Genomic DNA, 18,898 nt, shown 5'->3' with positions numbered 1-18,898 from the left:
TAGTAACTGTGTTACTACTGAGTATTTGTGTCCCCACAAGTAAAGTGTTATCATTTTAATTTTAGTCAACAATAATAATGTACAGTCAGTATATAATGGTCCACATTCCAGAAAGTGCCTGGTTTTGGGGGGAGGGGGACAATGGTTAATCTTGAAGCAGACAGTCAACAAGAATATCCATTAAAATATATAGCTACACTAATGAGTAAAATTCAAATTTAAAAAGCCTAAGGCCAGTAATGGAACAATAGCAATATTAATCATAACACTTTATAAATTCCCAGGTTTTCACAGTTCTTATGTGCTACTTGAGGAAATGTACATTTTATTTATTTAGCAAACTCTTTTATCCAAAGCAACATACACTTGAGAAAGCAGAATCAGACAAGCTGTGGAACAAAAGCCTTGCTGAAGGGCTCAACAGAGAAATCATTCCACCTGTCTTGGGATTTGAACTGGCAACCATCCAATCACAGGAACAGTGTCATAAACCACTGAGGCACACACCACCAAGTCTCAAACATATGCACATTCTTAACAACAACAACAATAATAAAAATAATAATAAAAATCATCACCCTCATCATCATATTGCATTCTTATTTTTATGGGCATAACACATGGGTAATCTGAAGCCCGAAATTGCAGCCATGCCTTCATTGTAATCTTGTAATGTGTAGCTAAATTTTTGATAAGGCTGCGATCCTCTTCCATGAACGCAGCGCAGTTGGATTTCGCTTTATTTCAGCAGCTCGGCCTACAGGACGCCCACGTTACACTCGGAGGCATGGAGGGAGTCTGTGTGGTGACGCTGAAGTTGGCAGCTAGAGAAATTACTTTTTTTTTTTTTCGTTTTAGCGCTTTCTCCTAGCAACACACGTTTCCAGTGCTGTGCCTTCCTGTTAAATTATCAATTATCTGTTAAACTGTTGGGAGGATGCAGTCGAGCTTATAAATGTCTTATAAACATAATTTCACCTCATCAGGAAAATGGTTTGACTCACTGTTATTGAAAATTGTGTGCTCAGTGGGTGCACGTTTTCGTCTTCGCGTTTAGCTTAAAGTTATATCTTTAATTAAATTGCTTATTGCGCCAGTACTTCTGCAGTTTCCCACTTATTTTGTCCCTCCCCTTAATGAGGAGCCATCATGTTTTTATTTGAAAAAAAAAAAGAAATAATAAATAATAACAAAACAGCATCTTACTATGAAAACTGGAAGAGGGGACGGGCATCCAAGGTATTTCAATCCTATAGGCGACATAGGCAGCCGCCTAGGACGCCAACTTCCGTTCTGGGGGTGCCGACTAGCCTGCCGCTTTCGCTCGTGCTCGCGCCGTTACAGACGTATTCGCGCCCTTCTCAGTGCCGCCGCCAACCATCGCGCGATGTGGGGCGCCAACCTGTAATGGGGCGCTGACTAGCCAGCTAGTTACGCTCCGCCTCAGAAGGGGGCGCCGGGCTGTCACGATATGGAGGGAAACTTTGTCAAGGACGCTGGTAGGTTACCGAGGTGTGACCAAAAACAAAAAACATTCTTAGTGAAGAGGCGACAAGAAGACCAGTATCAATTAATTTCAAAATTAGCGAAAATCGTTAACTTCCTACAGCCATCAAACGAAAAACAATTTTATAATCTGTATATTCAGTGTAGAAAAATTCTATTAACAGTCTTTGCTCATATGCTATTCCCGCATTGGTTATCAAAATTAACGCAAAGTTAACGCGATCAAAGAAATAATAGGCCTAAGGCATTATGACACCTGTTCTATAAGATATTACATATTTTTATTCCAAGCCTAACTATTTATTCAGTTGTTTCCTAATGTAAAATTTTACGCATTATATATTTTTTGTGTTATTACACAAAGTGAACAATATTATTTCACTGTTATCGTGAACTGTTGCGGGTGGCTGGGGGGGGGCGTACCTTGGCCGCCCCATGCGCTTGGAGTTAGCAAGTCGAAGAAGTGTATCATCTTTGCTTCTCTGTACCAACTCCACACCAACTGTCCCTGTGCTCTTGACTGTTTTAAATGTTTTTTTACTGTGTTACTGTGCACCAGAATATCTTAGTCTACTTCTGGTTAAAAAAACTTAATTTCCACTGACTGTGCAAGCAAAATCTGTGCGGTATAGAGGAACATATACACTATGGGGCGTCCGTCAGTGGAGTTCGATCATTTCTAGTTTAATGTCAGACCTTCCAGCTCAATTCATGGTGGGAGGATTTTATTCGTAATTAGCCAACTACTGGGCTTATTACACTTGAAGCAGACATTCTGCGATACGGTTTAATAGTTTTAACCGCCCTGTATGACACTTGGAACATTATCACGCCCAAATTCAGGTTTACTAGTTTACATTATTTATTGTTGGGTCTGGTTAAACATAACCATAACCCTAACCTTTTTATCTGATATGTTCACTTAAAACTATGAGAACGACTGAAGAAGGTCTGTAACCCAATCACTGTCATGAAGCGTTTCCCCAGGGGAAGAACTATGAATTGTGTTTTCAGTTGAACAGGAGAGGGCGCTGTTCTTGGAAAATATTACACTGTTCATGCAACTCTTAGGTGTTTTTTGTTCTGTCCTTTGGGATATACATTAGCATGTGCACTTTCTCATATGAATACCTAACACTGTGCAATGTACATTTTGCAATGATGTCTCCGCTAATTAAGTCAAGAGAGCCAAAGGATTCTGTCACTTTAAGAGAAAACCCAATGTCATCAGGGGGTGATTCTACAAAGATGAAAGGTCACTGACAGTGAAGTCTCACCCCTGGTACAGTGGGCTGGGTTAGATGCAGTGCTTAGCTGTGTAGGCATGGTTCAGATGGAAACCAGGATTCCTTCTTTGTAGCACAAACTGTCTCATACATGGTACCACTTACATTATTTACGCATAAGACTGCAATGTCAAAAAATAAAATTAAAATTTGAGCTATACCGAAAACTATGTTTCACTTGATTGTTAACATACCTTAGTGCTGCACGTACTGTAAAAGACACTACATGATATCAATGAGTCTTTGTGTTTGAGAGTTAACAGGTCTTTCTTAGGTATGTATATGTGTACACAAATCCAGCTCTTTCTGCTGCTGGACCACACTGGGGCTGCCGGGTATCTAATCAGCTGACCGTTGGTTGCCCGATTAAACTGTTTAAAGGGCCAGGTCTGTCCTTACTCAAAGATACAGAGTTGAAAACTGTATATACTTTTCATTGTATATTTACTGACTGATTTTTAATAGATGACTGAAAAAACTGACAATAATCATTTTGATGGAATACTCATTCTCATTTATTTATTTATTTATTTTGCATTAAGCAGTAGTTGCCCATGGTTTGATTGTTACACTTGTCCACTTATCTTTTAAGCTATTATGTGTCTTCACTGTCAGCTGTTTGTGTTTATATATTGAGCAAGACCAAATGCACTAAGTCAGTGTTCATTTACACTTGCATTCATTTATTTGGCTAACATTTTTATTCAAATTAAGTTCAGCATGGCAGACAATACACCAATAGCATACAGCTGTTAAGGAGCTAACTCAGGTATACATGCAGCTAAGCTGAGCTTCCAGTGAGTGACCAGTAACAAGTGCAAGTTCACATTGAGGACTAGGTTCCTAGACAAGTGCAAATACATGAGAATCCAGTGTTGCCAAGAAACCGTAACCAAGTGATGGCTGATGAAGACGTAACAGGTCAGTAGTCAGATGAGCTAATTAAGGTATTCCTAGAAAAGATTCAGTAGGTCTTGAAACATTTCTTGATGGTTGACAGGGACTCTTGATATGGGTGGGCAGCTCATTCCACCACCAAATAACCACATATAAGAAACATCTAAAGTGAGACTTATTTTATGTGATAGAGGGACCATTGGGCAAGGTTGGCTTGCTGACTGGAAAGAGAAGGATGGAATGTTGGTCTCCATAAGTGATTCAATGGAAGTTGGTGTGGTTCCATTAATAGCTCTAAAACCCAGAATCAAGCACTTGAACTTGATGCAAGTACCAATTAGAAGCCATTAAAGAGAGAAAAGGAGAGGAGTAACATGAGAGCAAGAGGAGAACCTGAATCTCGGGTGATGAATGCATGGCAAGGGTCAGGAAGAAGTCAGTTTTGTTGACTGGAGGCAATCAGTTTCACCATCCTATGATGAAGGAGGTGATGCTAGCAGAAGATGGAATCAAGCATGGGTTCTTAGGGTTGCAGTTCCTACTGTGAAAAGAAGTGAGAGTTGTGTCTAAGATGGAAGACATGAATGTATTGGAAGCACATACTGAAGGGGATAGATGGGAATTAAATGGGAGACACATTTAGCTTAGTGGGTTCCTCTGTGTCCTTGTTTGGTGGAAATACCCAGGGAACTCATGGGTCTTTACAGGAACTTCACTTTACTCGCTGGTCTTTTCATTTGCATGGTAACATATCAACATATTAGCCAAAAGAGTCAATACTGATTCCAGTGTTCACTTTGGTTCTTGGTATGTTGGTCACGTTTGGGCATTAAAAAGTCTGACTAAGTGGAAAAGAATCTATGGGACACTGTCAGTAGACTGTTGTAGTGTGGACAATAGCCAGGGGCATAAAAATGTAAATGTGAATAGCTAGTTCCCTTGGATCTGTCTTTGCGTACCCACTTCATAACCAATCATCCAAGCATCAGGAGTATTCATCTATTATAAGACAAAAGTTATTAGTCATTAATTGTGAGTCCAAATGTCAAACTAATTAAATGTCTTACTTCTACTACAACAAGATGATTTATTTTCTCAGTCGTGGTTCCCATGCATTTTTTTTGTCAACCTTTTTCTCATCCTTCTGTTCTTACAGAGAAGCAAAGAGTCGGACATGCTGCCTTATCACCGATGCCCTTCCTTCTGCCATCTCTTTCTGTCTTCTTCAAAAAATGAGGAGAAACAAACCAGTAAAAAAATGACTCCACCTCTAATGGCACAGGTTTGGCACAGGAGTTGGGGGTTGAGGGGTCCAGATTTAGGCTGTCTGGGTCCACGAAACTGGTGAGATCTGGCGTCTCTTCATTCCTTTGTCAGTGTTCTGTTTTATGGGGCTGTTAGAATAAAGAAGAACAGCAAGAGGGGAACAGATGTTTATTACCGCAGCCACCTCGGAATTCCATTCATGTCTCGGAACCTCTGAGACAACCATCAAGTGTTCTGGTCTTAGACGGCTAGGCTTGTAGTAATTCCACCTTCATAAGAAAGATGAGCATATATGGTTTCAGCTGTGGCCAGCCAGTTCTAGAGTCTTTCACAGTCGAAGGCAGTCTGTGCTTCTTTTTTTGTCATTTCTAGGCACTTGAGAGCAACCTGTGTTGTGCCTCACAGCGTTTTATGTTTTCGGCAAAAGGTTGCTTGTGTGAATCATTGTGACCTCCGCTAGGTTAAAAATAAGGTCCCCTAAGGAGATTCAAGCATGAATGCAAGGCTCCTGTGGGGTTTTGACAGCTAGTAGCACCTTTGCCAAAGCGCCACAGCAGAGCTGAATGTGCACCCCCCACCGAGAACATGTGCTCCGTTGAGTGGGCACCTAATCGCAGCTGCGCCGCTCCTGTGTGAGAGGGAGCAGAAATTTTCGAGCGTGCGCCTCTCCCGTGCAAGAGGGAGCAGAAATTTTCGAGCATCAGCTTAAACCCGTACTGGTCTGAAGTCAGCAGAGTTTGGAGAGGAGGGGGCCATAAAATCAGAGGCCTTAATCCATAAAGCAGACTACAATGTATACGCTGACAGCATACGCTGTCACACACACACACACACACACTCACAGACACGCACAGAGGCTGCGCCTCGTAATGGTGGAGTCCTGTGCGGGGGGACCGGCCCTGGCAGGGAGCACCCTCTCACAAACCACTCTGTGCGCTTCCAGGGACGTGCCCTGAGTGGACAAATCATGCTAATTGTCTGGGAGAGAAACCCAGTGTTAGACCCAAGATGAAGGCAGGGAGGGAGGCTCTCTCCACAGCATTGGCTGCCCCTGCATTTTTACCATTTCTGTGCCTGCTTCTTTCTACCCTCTCAGGTGAGAAAGCTGATAGAATTTTCTTGTTTTTTCTCCATTGTTCTGTTTTCTCTTTGCTGGAAGCCTGTTGCGTCCGTGTGCGCAAACTCTTGCGGATGGAGGAAACGTGGCAAGCTGGTGAAGTGTATGTGAGCTGGTGTGAGCGGGTGTGAGCGGGTGTGCGTATGTGTGCATGCGTCCGCGCTCATACGAGCGGCACAGCCGCACGCACACACGTCCTCGGCTGTCATCTGTATGCCGGAGGGTGAAGGCATTGTAAACGTTTGGTGTCATGCTTGCATTTTTAGAAAACTTTCACTTAAAAGCTTTTCTTTGAAGCGTGACCGTTTGTGGGGATGTGGGTGGTAAAGTCTTATATGTGTGTATGATACACATAGTCATTAAACTGAATCAAAAGAAAATCCCAGTTTTCATGTGATTGTTTTACTGGAGAAACTCTCCCTTAACAGGCAGTGGATGTTTGATTATGTGTTAATTTATCACTTAGTTGTCTTACTATAAACTAGGCCTACGCAGATAAATTTCAGTGTTCTTCCTACCAAAGCCTACTGATAATATATTTCATCCCAATTAAACCTCATCGAGTAATCACATGTAATAAATTTCATCATTAACCGAACTATTGTTCTCAGCAGTCCTGTTTGAGATAGCTTACGACATTATCTTAAATGATTTTTTAAATATTATTTCTAAAGGAAAACTGTTCTTTGTGTCCATAAAATTCATTAAGTTATTGTTAATAAGACCCCTTTTATGGTGTTCATGTATATAAAATTTCGGTGGAGGTTTTTTCGTAACAAAGGTTGTGCCATCCATAATACAATTAGAAGGGTGGACAGTGTGTCTTGACTCCTCATAATGAAACATTGTGTCTGTAGCCATTCTGTATGACGGTGTTTATTTTAATACCTAGAAGCAGTATTCAGAGAGGACTGTCATCTATCAAATAGCACACACTATGAAATGACAGCCATACTGCAGCTTCTATTGGTAACATGCTTGTATAGACACATTCCAACAATGGAATTTTATTCATCATTAGCACAGCTTTGTCTCAGTTTTGGCAGGGAATATGAAATGTTATCATGGGCAGCATTTTAATAAACAATAACTTCATTATAACACAGTATAGTAGCGCTGTGTCATTTTTCATCACTGCAAAAAGCAGATTTGTACGTGTTTCAGCCATGTGTGATGTCAAATGGCAGAACCACTCACGGTGCCTCGGTCGCCAACTGTTACATGACTCATTGAGTACCTGTCAGATTTCTGTGTACAGAAAAAAAAATGTCTTAATGCAAAAGCGGTGAGCAGATGGCATGCAAACTTGGACCAGTACTGGTTCCTCTTAGAAGAAATGTTAAAGGTCCATGCACTTTGTAAGAAAATGACTTATTACATAAATGACTCTATAATGGACAGGAGATCGTATCCTTCAGTGAATTTGTCATATTCTAAGTGCCAAATGCCAAACATTCGGCATTATTTCTGATTTACTCTTGTAGAAACAGTTAAAAATCACTAATCTAAGGCAAGTAGCATGTTAAAGTATATGACCAAGTATATCACTGCAATCTTCTGTATGGCTGGAATGACAAAGTCCACTTGGCTTGGCTTGACTTAGCTTAGCTTGCACTGTAACTGTTAAACTCAAGTTTCAAGAGTCCGCCTTAGATTTCGGTCTCTAAATAAGACATCCACTTTGTATACAAACGATGCATGTAATCTGGAAGGCTACCAGTTCTCATTGTCAGTTTTTGCAATGCATTCAGGTCGTGGAATAGAGAATGGCCCCACCCCTGCCTTTGTCGCTGGTGAGATTTGTTTAGTGATCCAGAAAGACCTGACAGGATGTGGATCATTTAAGGCACTTCCTGGACGCAGAGGCCGTCCACAGTCTGGGCTCCCTGTGAAATCTGAAAGGCACAATCAAAAGTGGGTTGGTAGAGACTCGTTAGCCAGACATCTAAGGAGAAACAGGAAAACTAGGGGCGTGGAATTAGAGGGAAAGGGTGGAAGAGAGTGTAAGGCCTCGTCAGAAGACTGTGAGTGATGTTTGTCCCCAGGGTCCGCGTAGGGCAAGGCGAACAGCTTCCCTAAACCCAGGTGCTGCATTCCCCAAGTTGTGTTGTGTCATTGTTCAGATATGCTGTCAAATCACTGGGCCCCTGTGTCTCGGGGCCGGCCAATCACAAGGAGGGAGCTGTGCTCCCCTCAGTAGTCCTTTCATGAGTGTTTCTTCTGAGGAAATCAGGCAAACAATTCTTGCCTTTGTTCGCCAGTCATGGCAACCCCTCCTCCCCCCCCTTTTGGCCTGGGGATGGTCGTCAAGGCAACGGCGGGATGCCACACAGGCCTGCCCCAGTGAATTGCGAGCCTGGCAGCAAAGGGGCGGGTGCCGGCTGGCCAATCCGTCACGCGGGGCGGCAAAGCAGCAGGCCCCGGCAGCCGCGGAAGGTTAAGGCGGCTTCTTCCCGCCGTGTATGTGCCGGCGAGCTGAGTCTGCCGCGTTCCGCGCGGGGTTGTGCTCACGGCCCGGGGCCGTTGCGGTTTGCCTCATGCGAGCGGCCATAAGGCCTCCATTGTGAGATCCAAATCCAGGACAGCATTGTTTCTTGTGTGATACCACACCAGTACGCTTTCACACCATGTGCTTTGTGCCGTGGACGTCGGCCAATCAGCCCAGGGCAGGAAGAGAACACGTTAATAACTATTACTAATTACCATAAAAATAAATCATATATATCGATAAGGCCTGGATGGGAACTTTTGGGTACATTTGAAATTGTTTGAATTATAAACTCTTTGCTTTATAAATGAATATGAATCCAAGTGATTATAACAATACTATATACGTCCACCATTGTACCACCAGGTCAGGAGCGTGGTCAAGATTACCTATGAGCTTTCTGCACTAATTACACCATTAAATGCCCTGTACCTGTGGCTCAGGTGGTTAAAACATCACGCTGGTTAGTGTCTCTGTTACTAAAGCAATTTTTAAAGCATCAGTTACAGGCCGGTATGAGAAGGACAACACAATTTCATTTGTTACATCTTTCAGTTGCCGATTATTGTCTGGTAAGTGTCCTCTTTGCCGGCAACGTATGGTTTGTGTGCCTACTTTGTAAATGCCTGTTTAGCTCAGTGAACAAAGGGAAGAAAAGTTTTGATTCAGCGGTTTGTTGTGTAATCCTTAATTTGGGGGCCATTGGGTCGTCCCATTGCAGTGTAGTAATATTTTACCCTTCAGGTATTGCAAAATAAACAAGATTACAGGGTAACTTAACCAGAACTTTATTATATGATCTTAAAGCTCAAGCCGTACAACCACAACTACTCCCAGAGCCCCCAAAACTTAAACATACAGCACTGTGCAAAAGTGTTAGGCAACCAAAGAAAATGATATTTAAATTCTCTTTATGTTTATGTAAAACTATGTCAAAGTGTGTCATTTTAAAACTTCTGCTAAAATCACCCCAGTATTTGCAGCAACTACACAATGCATCCATGTGTTTTTTGGCTCTACCACTAACACACCTCCTATGACTAACCGATACCTCATTTACTTTTGTTAATTAATTAAGTGAGCTGGTGGTGAAATTTGCTAAATACATGGAACTGCTGAGGTGCCCCTGAGGAGAAGGTTTAGGAACTGGAGCTGTGCTCATCTAGCCATCCAACTACACATCAGTGACTTTTAGAAGAACAGAAGGAATTTTTACTAGATTTTATTGTTGCCCTTAATTTGCATATGTTCTAATGTTAAATTGTTTTTTGTTCTGAGCAAATGTCTACTTACTACCCAGATAAATAGTTTTAAATATTAGACTGCCTCAGACTTTTACACAGTACTATATATACCCCCAGTCTTACTAATGTACTGGGCCCCCACACTCCACATTTCAAAATAAAAGTCTCTTTCAAAATAGAAGACTGAGAACTCATGTTACACCTGTGTGCTGTGCATAGGCAGGGCGCTTGGGGTGAACATCACCAGCCCTGGCTCATTGATCCGGGGCACGCTGGGCGGGGAGGCCCTGCTGTCGGTCCGCTACAGCAGCACCAGCGCCGAGCCTCCCGTCATCAAGTGGCAGCTGAAGAGGGAAAGGCCGGTGACCGTGGTGCAGTCCGTCGGCACTCAGATCGTGGGCACGCTGCGCTCCGAGTACAAGGACCGCGTGCTGATCTTCGAGAACGGCACGCTGCTGTTGCACAACCTGAAGCTGTCGGATGAGGGCACTTACGAGGTGGAGATCTCCATCACGGACGACACCTTTACTGGGGAAGGCAGTATCAACCTCACGGTGGATGGTGGGTTCAGCCAGGTCCATAAGGCACTGGATCAGCTTCTGCAATGATCTCATTCATTTATTTTATCCTATGGTCCAAGAGGCATGTTCCCTCACCTCTTTATCACGCTCTCAGACCTTAGCATGACTCATTTTCTCATTTATAATAACTTAATTTTTTAATTGCTTTTTCAATATTTTACAGAGTATATAATTTCATGACAGATTACTGCGGCAACCATTACCTCCACTAATTGGGAATCTGATTTATGAACATCAAAGGAAATTACCAATATTCATTGTTTGGAAACTCTTTACATTAACACTGCACCTTCATAATGCCTTTATGCCTTTATAATGCATTCATTTAACATTCAGTGCACCTTCTTAATGCGTTAAATATGTATTCCAAGAATATTCATAAACAGCATCTAAATATACCTTAACATAACAGCTTTAATATACACTAATAGCAAACATTATATGATAATAACAAACATTATAATCATAAAATGCTTCAAATGAATGTATTTTAAGGCTTGTTAGGATGTTAAGGTATACATACATGCTGCATATGAATGTTCCATGAATGCGTTATGAAGGTGCGGTCAATGTAAAGCGTTACCCATTGTTTACTGCAGATCAGTTTCCCAGGAACCAATATTATTATGAGCTATATTAAGAAGATATGCAATATGTGCATGTTCAACAAATCTGATTAGAAGGACACTGGTTTGAATCCTGTCCTTGGCAAAATAGTCATGTTGATGTCAGACCCTCAAAAATGCTAAATTTAAAGAACCATCATGTACCTGTGCTGGGACTTAAACAAATTTGAAATAAACACAGAGCCTCATCTTCTGTACACCCCCTCAGAGCCTGTGTCCAGACCCTATGTCCACATGGTGGCCTCAACGGTTCTGGAGCTCAGCGAGCACTTCACCCTGAACTGTTCCCACGACAACGGGACCAAGGCTGTCTATAGCTGGCTGAAGGGCGGCAAGCCCCTGACCAATGAGTCCCGGCTGCTGCTGTCACCTGACCATAAGATCCTGACCATCACACGCGTGCTGATGGCCGACGACGATGTCTACAGTTGCACAGTGGAGAACCCCATCAGCAGTATGAGGAGCATGCCCGTGAAGCTCACCATCTACCGTACGTCCAGCACCACCTCATACGCGTCACGGTGCCTTTTGATAAAGCCATGCTTTTACTGCATCATTTTACTTTACATTTATTGAACAAGCACTTTTATCCAAAGCAAGATTTATATGTGAAAGCAGTATCATGCAACCGCCCAAGCAGTGTTTTCCAACCCAGTCCTTGGGGGGCCCCAGACAATCAGTTCTCAGGGCACCCATGCCAGGTATTCAGTGTTCTTGATTGGCTAGGAACTGGGAGGCATCAAGAATGCAGACTGTCTGGAGGTCCCTGAGGACTGGGTTGGAAAACCCAGCCCTGGAGCAGCTATGACTTATGGGCCTTGCTCAGGGGCCCAATGGTGAAATTGCTCTGCCAAAACTGGGATTTAAACCCACAACTGTCTGATCACAGGCGTAGTGTCCTATCCCATTGAGTCACAGGAATTGAAATTGGACTCATCAAAGTTGCTGTTAGGCACACGGCATCGCACAACCCATAATAAGAAACTGAGTAGAACAAAATTATGGCATTCATTTGCTAGTTTTTTTTTTATATAATTAGAGTTGATTTATTGTTTCACCAGAGAATATATTCACATTATATAAATTGGACATTTTTTCTGTTCAGTGGGAGCGATACCGATGTCCTCGTTAGCTATCTTGTTAGCAATCTATTACCTAATGCTTCAAATCACGGCACAGATGACACTTAATTGGTCATCACATATTTCAGGTTAAAATGATGTTTAATTTCAAGGTGCCGATTTCTGGTTAGCCTGTTAGGCTGTACTGCATTTGTTTTAAAAGTGTCCTACTTATAAGGATGAGGAGGATTGGCTCTCAGCCCCTGGCATGTATCTCAGATTGTATAGAAGGAGAGAGTGGGAGAGGTGCTTTGAGAAGCTGAGCTGCACTGAGGGGCAATATCGACAGGCCCATTTCTGCTCACTCTTCAGCAGAACCCTTCTCCATTGATTCCACCAGGAAGACAAGGGCTGCATTTATCCCCAAGCCCACTGAGGAAGAGGGGGAGCCTCTCGCTGGCCCCCAAGCTGCCCGAGCTGTGCCGTTCTTTCTGCTGGTGGTTATGTTCACAGGGATGACAAACATCGCGATAATTACACTTACAATTAAATCAATGGCCCCATGCTAATGGGGTTTTGTTAATAGAAATTTGCTGTCGAGAGCCGAAATCCATTTGGATGTCGTACTTGATGAGTTTGCAGAGAGGGAAGCCAGATTGCATGATGCCACAAATGGTTTATATAGAGTTAAGCTCTAAGTCCCACCCCAGGGAGAAAAGATCCATCCAAAAATCTCTGCTCTATATGAAAAGGGGCGGTGAGACTTTAGCTAAATTATGAGATACAAAAGCAGAATTAGGGTTGTATTTCTTACTTTACTATATGTACTTTAACATAATGGGGTTCATTGAAGTGCTCTTTTTACACTGAAGCACACACACACACACACACACAAATGCATTAGCCCCTCCCTGTGCTGCCCCAAATGATTTCATTCCTCATTTGTGGATTTGGCTCCTGATTCTGGATTCACTCCTTATTCATTACAGCTTATCCATTTGCTGGAGAGATTTTACGACGGAATAATTCAGGCATGTGTGTATGAGCGTGTATGGCGTGTGTGTATGAGCGTGTATAAGCGTGTATGGCGTGTGTGTATGAGCGTGTATGAGCATGTATGTACATGCATATATGTGTGTCTCTGCATGTGTGAGTCTGTGTGTTTGTGCACATGTGTGTGTGTGTGTCTCTGCGTGTATGTGTTTGTGTGTTTATATGTGTGTCGGCGTGTGTGTGTGTGTCTGACTGTCTGTCTGTGTGTGTCTGTCTGTGTGTGTGAGTGTGTGTGTGTGTGTGAGTGGTCCCCATAAAGATATGTTTACCCGACATGTGCGTGCGCATGTGTGTGTCAGCTCTGGATGAGACTTGGTAGTGGAGACTCTGGTGCAGTCAGCTCAATGCATTTTCATTCTGATAATATATCTGAAAGGTACCGCAAAACTAGCCATCCCAGCGGGGAGAAATTGTCCATACATGTTCATTTTGGTTTTACTTTCTAAATTACACTCCAAAATATATGCAAAGCTAATTTGCCTTTATATAATATCAATTTTAACTGATTTTAAACGTAAAATCTAATTTTTGGGTTCTTATTGTTGAATCAGTCCTGTGACCTTAACTAGGCTAAGCAGTTAGAAAATGGATAGATGCATGTGCAAGAAATCATCCATCCATCCATCCATTTTCTGAAACCACTTGTCCTATTCAGGGTTGTGGGGGGTCCAGAGCCTGTCCTGGAGGCTACAGGCACAAGGCAGGGGACAACACAGGATGCGGTGCCAACCCATCGCAGGGCACAAGGCAGGGGACAACACAGGATGCGGTGCCAATCCATCACAGGGCACATTCACACACCTTTCATTCACACACCATGTATGGGCAATTTGGTAACTTCAATTAACCTCAGCATGTTTTGGGACTGTGGGGGGAAACCAGAGTACCAGAAAGAAACCCCATGACAACACAGGGAGAACATGCAAACTCCGCACACATGGAGCCATGGCAGAGACTCGAACCCTGGTCCTAGATGTGAGGTAACAGTGCTGACGACGCCCTCAGCAAATCAAGAGAAGCATAATAATATGTTTGTAAGACTTTAAGCAAATTTCTGAAACTCAAGACCATAATCAAGGACAAAGAAGAACTCTGATATCACCCAGAACTTGTCCAGATGACGATGTGGTTCCACGGTACAAGTCAAGAAAGACGTTTGTTATGGAGGCTTCCAAGAGGCCAACAGCAACCTCAAACTGCTTTGGGACTTCAGTTGTGGGGCGACGTGAAGCCATTTATCGCAAAAAGAGATTATAGTACCTAATAATAAATATAATTACAGCAGCTTTGGTCTGTGGAGCAATTTCTTTTGATTTTGGGGGGGTGGGGTGGGAGTGGGGGTGGCTTTGGTCAGGGGAGGGGACAAATTAATAGATCCATATACCAAGATATTTGAAGGGAAACCTGCTGACTTCTTGAGAAAAGCTGAAGGTAAGGAATTTCACCTTTCAACTCAATAACAATCCAAATCACACTGTCAAATCACCCTAAGAATTATTGGAGAGTAGTGGGTGAAGGGGCAATCAATGACCTATCCCCAGTGGCCTCGTCTGAAACCCTGACCTCAACTCTGTCGACAATCTATAGATCGACATAAGGAGGACCATGCAGTACAGTTCCCCTGCAATTTGAAAGAATATCAACTCATTTCCAAAGAAGAGAAAATGGAGAAAATAATAAATATAGGTGTAACTCACTGAGTAAAATCGGCCGAGGCATGTAGACTTAGTGTTACCAAAGTAAGTGCTTCCATTAGATATTAAGTAAATGGTTTGTTGACATAGGCAACTAAGGCATTGAAGGTGTTTATGTTTTTTTGTTGTTTGGTTTCTCATTTAGCTGTTGCTTGTTACAATGATAAATACAACTGGAAGAAAATCTAAAAGAATATATAGATTTTGTTGTGTCTGCTGTGTAAGGGCCCACAGAAACTGTTATTCTCTGTGTGCTTTGCAGGACGGAGCTCGCTGTACATCATTCTGTCCACCGGGGGCATTTTCCTCCTGATCACCCTGGTGACGGTGTGTGCCTGCTGGAAGCCCTCCAAAAAGTGAGCACCCCTCTTTTTTGTCCCCCTGCTTGGAATTTTTGCTGAGGGCATTCAGAGAAGACAGGTCACTGCTTTTGCCCTTTAACCAATATCTTTAGTGATTTTTGTTCTCGTTTGTAATTCGAGCATGGAGTCCACGTGAGAAGACCGGGAGTGAGCTCATAGGTTTTGGCTTCTGGTTGGATTGCCATTTGTAATAATCATCACAACTCCATTCAATTATGATGCAGGCCAAACAATAGTCTTGTAGGCCTCGCTAACCAAGGGCTATACAGGGGCGGGGTCACAGGAGGCACCGGCCTTAGCTGAAAGCTGATTGGCCCTTGGAGTGCCCCCTGCCCTGTGATTCACCGATTTCAAACAAATTGGCTAATGATAAGTTTAGCTCCTCTTTGCGAATTATGGCGTCACGTTATAACCTGAAACAGCTCATGGTTTGCATTCCGTCAATTGAACAATTTTTATTAATTCTGATTAAGCAATACACACAGTATTCTGAGTTGGGTTGCGATCCATGCATCACAGACCTGAGACAGCAATAAAAAAACACTATGAAGATCAGCTGTCCCGTATGTGTGAGGAAGCGTAGTCACCTGGTGGCCTTTGTCTGTTCGGCTTCTCAGACAAAAGCGACAGAGGGCGAAGCAGAACTCTTCAGAGACCGTGGAGCAGAATGAAGTCCCGCATGAGGGTAAGCCATCTTTAGACTATGAGGATCAATAGTTTAATTAGCCTCTAGTATAAAGATAGCATCCGCTAAACTAGCGGTAGCCAAACCTGCTGTTTAGGAGCAGCAGGATTTGGAGAATCAAGTTTAATTGCAGCACATCGGCTGTGGTGATTTACTGTTCAGATGCATTAAAAAAGAACTGGGGAAAAAAATCAGCCATGGTCCATTTGAATGTTTTTGTCTCCTAAATTGCTGTCATGAATGTTTAGCAGTGACAGCAATTTAAATATTTTAATTTATGTTGCTTTGTCCAGATGCTGCTGACATTGTGCCAAACACGACAGAGCACAGGTGCAAGAACCCTGTATCTCTGTACATCCTAAAAGAAAAGGTAGGCTGCTTTAATTTCATGCATATCACTTTCAGTTTCAAGTTTTATTGTCACATGATATCATCATAATTACACTTGCAGGGCAGGGGACCGGTGTGTGGGGGAACGAAGGGCCGTACAGGTTAATGGCAATTGGACCAAATGATGGTCATGTGACTTGGGCTTCTCTGTGTGCCCCAGAATTCCACCAATGGAGAGGACAAGTCCCTTGGCAACTCGCACGTCCACTCGGAGCCCAGCAGTCCGCCCAGCTACAGCAGCACCCCGCCCCCTTTCTCACGCTCCCCCGAGTCCCCCGCCCGCTCCTCCCGTAGGTACCCCCGCACCCCAGCCAGCTCCCCACCTTCTCGCCACGCCTCCTCCTCTCCCCTGCACAGCGTCCGCAGCTCTGGCCGTGGACTCCGCCCCTCTGGCAGCATATTGGCTGCCCGTCAGCGGGATGACCACGCCCCTTCCATAGAGAACAACGCAGAGACTCCACCCTAATGCCCCAATCTGCACCCTCCCTCTGCTGAAGAGCACAATAGTGAGAAGATCCTGCTTGTGTGACACACATGTGGGACTGTTTATTTGTATATATGTCCTCAATAGTTTGAGCAGATTTCTTATTTTGGTACCGTGACCTTACAGTGCCTTGGACTCCAGCTCTGGGCCAGATATCTTTTCAGAAGATTAAAAAAATATCTATCGCCCTGGTCTTTTTTAAGTGCTGTCAGTTTTGTTGACGCAAAATATGCCGAGCACTGCGCTGTCTGAAACACAAGCCGGACACAGAGTGGCTTCATGCATTCAGTGAAACGTGAGAAATTAACAATATTTTCCATTGCTGCATACTTCTCTATTGATTATTCATCTTTTAAAGATCATCTGCAAAAGGGTTCTGTAGAGCAGAGTCTTCACCCAATAAGCCAGCAACGCTATTCACACCAATATAGTTTTATATTACAAACCTGATAAGTATCTTTACCACCTTCTATGGTTTAGTTTTGGGTAAACATTCAACAACCTTTGTGCCTTTTTAGGACATCCAAAAACACAATCCCACATATCATAAAAATTATTGGGAAATTTACATTGGGAAGCACTGCAAGAGTAAAACAAGATGAGCCTTTATTTTTTCAATAATCTGTATATAAATTCCTTGTATATAAATAAACTATGACATTTTGTAGCCTCGTTTTGTGTTTTTTTAATATTACTAATTTTCTCTTCAATAAGTTTGCTGTATTAGCTCAGAGATTGTACAAGGATCTCGCTTCAATCATTTTGATGTTCCAAGTTGTTTAGAAGACAAAAAAGCATGTAAATGTTGAAGACTGGAAATAAAACAAAAATAAAACAAAATGCTATTCTTTTGATTTCTAATGTTTCTATGTTCCAATCATTTTTGACAGGCCTTAGCAGGGCTTTACCCATGCTGTTTACAGCAGGAATGAAGAACTGTTGATCTCAAATGGGGATATAGTCAGGCGGTGGAAGGAATATTTCAAGGATCTCCTGAATCCCACTGATATACCTTCCTTGGAGGAAGAAGAGGTGGAAGACTCAGAGGGGGAGTTGCTCATCTCAATGGCTGAAGTTACTGAATTAGTCAGAAAACTCCTTGGTGGTAATGCTCCAGGGGCTCATGAGATTCACAGAGTTCTTGAAAGCTCTTGATGTTCTTGTGCTGTCTTGGCTAACACGCCTCTTCAACACTGCGTGGACTTTGGGGACAGTGCCTTTGAATTGGCAGACTGGGGTGGAGGTCCCAGTCTCTAAGAAAGGGTGCCGGTGGATGTGTCCCAAATTTAGGGGCATCCCACTCCTCAGTCTCCCTGGGAAGGTCTATGCCGGGGTGCTGGAGAGGAGGGTCCGTCTGTTGGTGGAACCTCAGATCCAGGAGGAGTAATGCGGGTTCCGAACTGTTCGTCTACTAGTCTGTTCCCAACTAGTCTACATGTATTTTGTGGACTTAGAAATGGCATACGATCGTATCCCTTGGGGGGGGTTCTTCAGGAGTATGGGGTACGGGGTCTGTTGTTGCTGCCAATTAGGTCCCTGTATAAATGGAGCGAAAGTTTGGTTTGCATTGCCAGCAGTAAGTCGTACTCATTCCTGGTGGGTGTAGGCTGCCCTTCGTCACTGATTCTGTTCATAGCTTTTATGGCTAGAATTTCTAGGCATAGCCAAGGGGTGGAGGGGTCTGGTTCAGAGGCCTCAGGGTCACTTTGCTTTTTGCAGATGCTGTGGTCCTGTTGGTGTCATTGGACTTTGACCTGCAGCACTGGGGCAGTTTGCAGCAAAGTGTGAGGCGGCGGGGATGAGGATCAGCACCTCCAAGTCTGAGGCCATAGTTCTCCACCAGAAAAGGGTGGATTGCCTGTCCTAGTGGGGGGTGAGTTACTGTCTCAAGCAGAAGAGTTTAAGTATCTCGGGGTCTTGTTCACAAGCGAGGGAGGAAGGGAGCGGGAGATTGACAGACGGATTGCTGCAACATTGGCAGCAATGACATTGCAGATACGAGAAATGAGTTTCCTTCTAAGAGTGTCTGGGCTCAGCCTTAGAGGTAGGGTGAGTAGCACGGACATTCGGAAGGTATAACCACTGATCCCATGATTCGAAAGGAGCCAGCTGAGGTGGTTTGGGCATCTATCTAGGATGCCTCCTGGACGCCTCCCTG

The 18,898-nt window shown here is 43.4% G+C and overlaps 1 protein-coding gene across 2 annotated transcripts; it reads left to right on the top strand.

The window, feature by feature from the left end:
- Window positions 1–1,341: 1,341 nt before the first annotated feature.
- hepacamb (hepatic and glial cell adhesion molecule b) lies at window positions 1,342–17,587 on the top strand. 2 transcript variants are annotated; one of them, XM_023816313.2, is made up of 8 exons: window positions 1,374–1,499; window positions 4,846–6,051; window positions 10,024–10,365; window positions 11,220–11,501; window positions 15,082–15,175; window positions 15,799–15,866; window positions 16,160–16,236; window positions 16,417–17,587. In XM_023816313.2, the coding sequence occupies exons 2-8, from the start codon at window positions 5,964–5,966 to the stop codon at window positions 16,720–16,722; spliced, it is 1,257 nt and encodes a 418-aa protein (XP_023672081.2). In that variant the 5' UTR covers window positions 1,374–1,499; window positions 4,846–5,963; the 3' UTR covers window positions 16,723–17,587. The 2 variants fall into 2 exon arrangements, with proteins under 2 accessions (XP_023672083.2, XP_023672081.2); XM_023816315.2 differs by lacking the exon at window positions 4,846–6,051 and having other exon boundaries at window positions 1,342–1,499.
- The last annotated feature ends 1,311 nt before the right edge of the window (window positions 17,588–18,898 follow it).

The sequence above is a fragment of the Paramormyrops kingsleyae genome, chromosome 18 (genome assembly GCF_048594095.1).
Source record: "Paramormyrops kingsleyae isolate MSU_618 chromosome 18, PKINGS_0.4, whole genome shotgun sequence".
NCBI classification, from domain to species: Eukaryota; Metazoa; Chordata; class Actinopteri; order Osteoglossiformes; family Mormyridae; genus Paramormyrops; species Paramormyrops kingsleyae.
The sequence above is the reverse complement of the archived record's forward strand: the minus strand, read 5'-3'. Positions and strand labels throughout refer to the sequence as shown.

Excerpts from the sequence above, each read along its gene's own strand:
- hepacamb (XM_023816313.2), top strand. The coding sequence starts at position 5,964 with ATGAAGGCAGGGAGGGAGGCTCTCTCCACAGCATTGGCTGCCCCTGCA. Across the intron at positions 15,867-16,159 it reads GAATGAAGTCCCGCATGAGG|ATGCTGCTGACATTGTGCCA; the intron begins GTAAGCCATCTT and ends TGCTTTGTCCAG. Across the intron at positions 16,237-16,416 it reads TGTACATCCTAAAAGAAAAG|AATTCCACCAATGGAGAGGA; the intron begins GTAGGCTGCTTT and ends TGTGTGCCCCAG.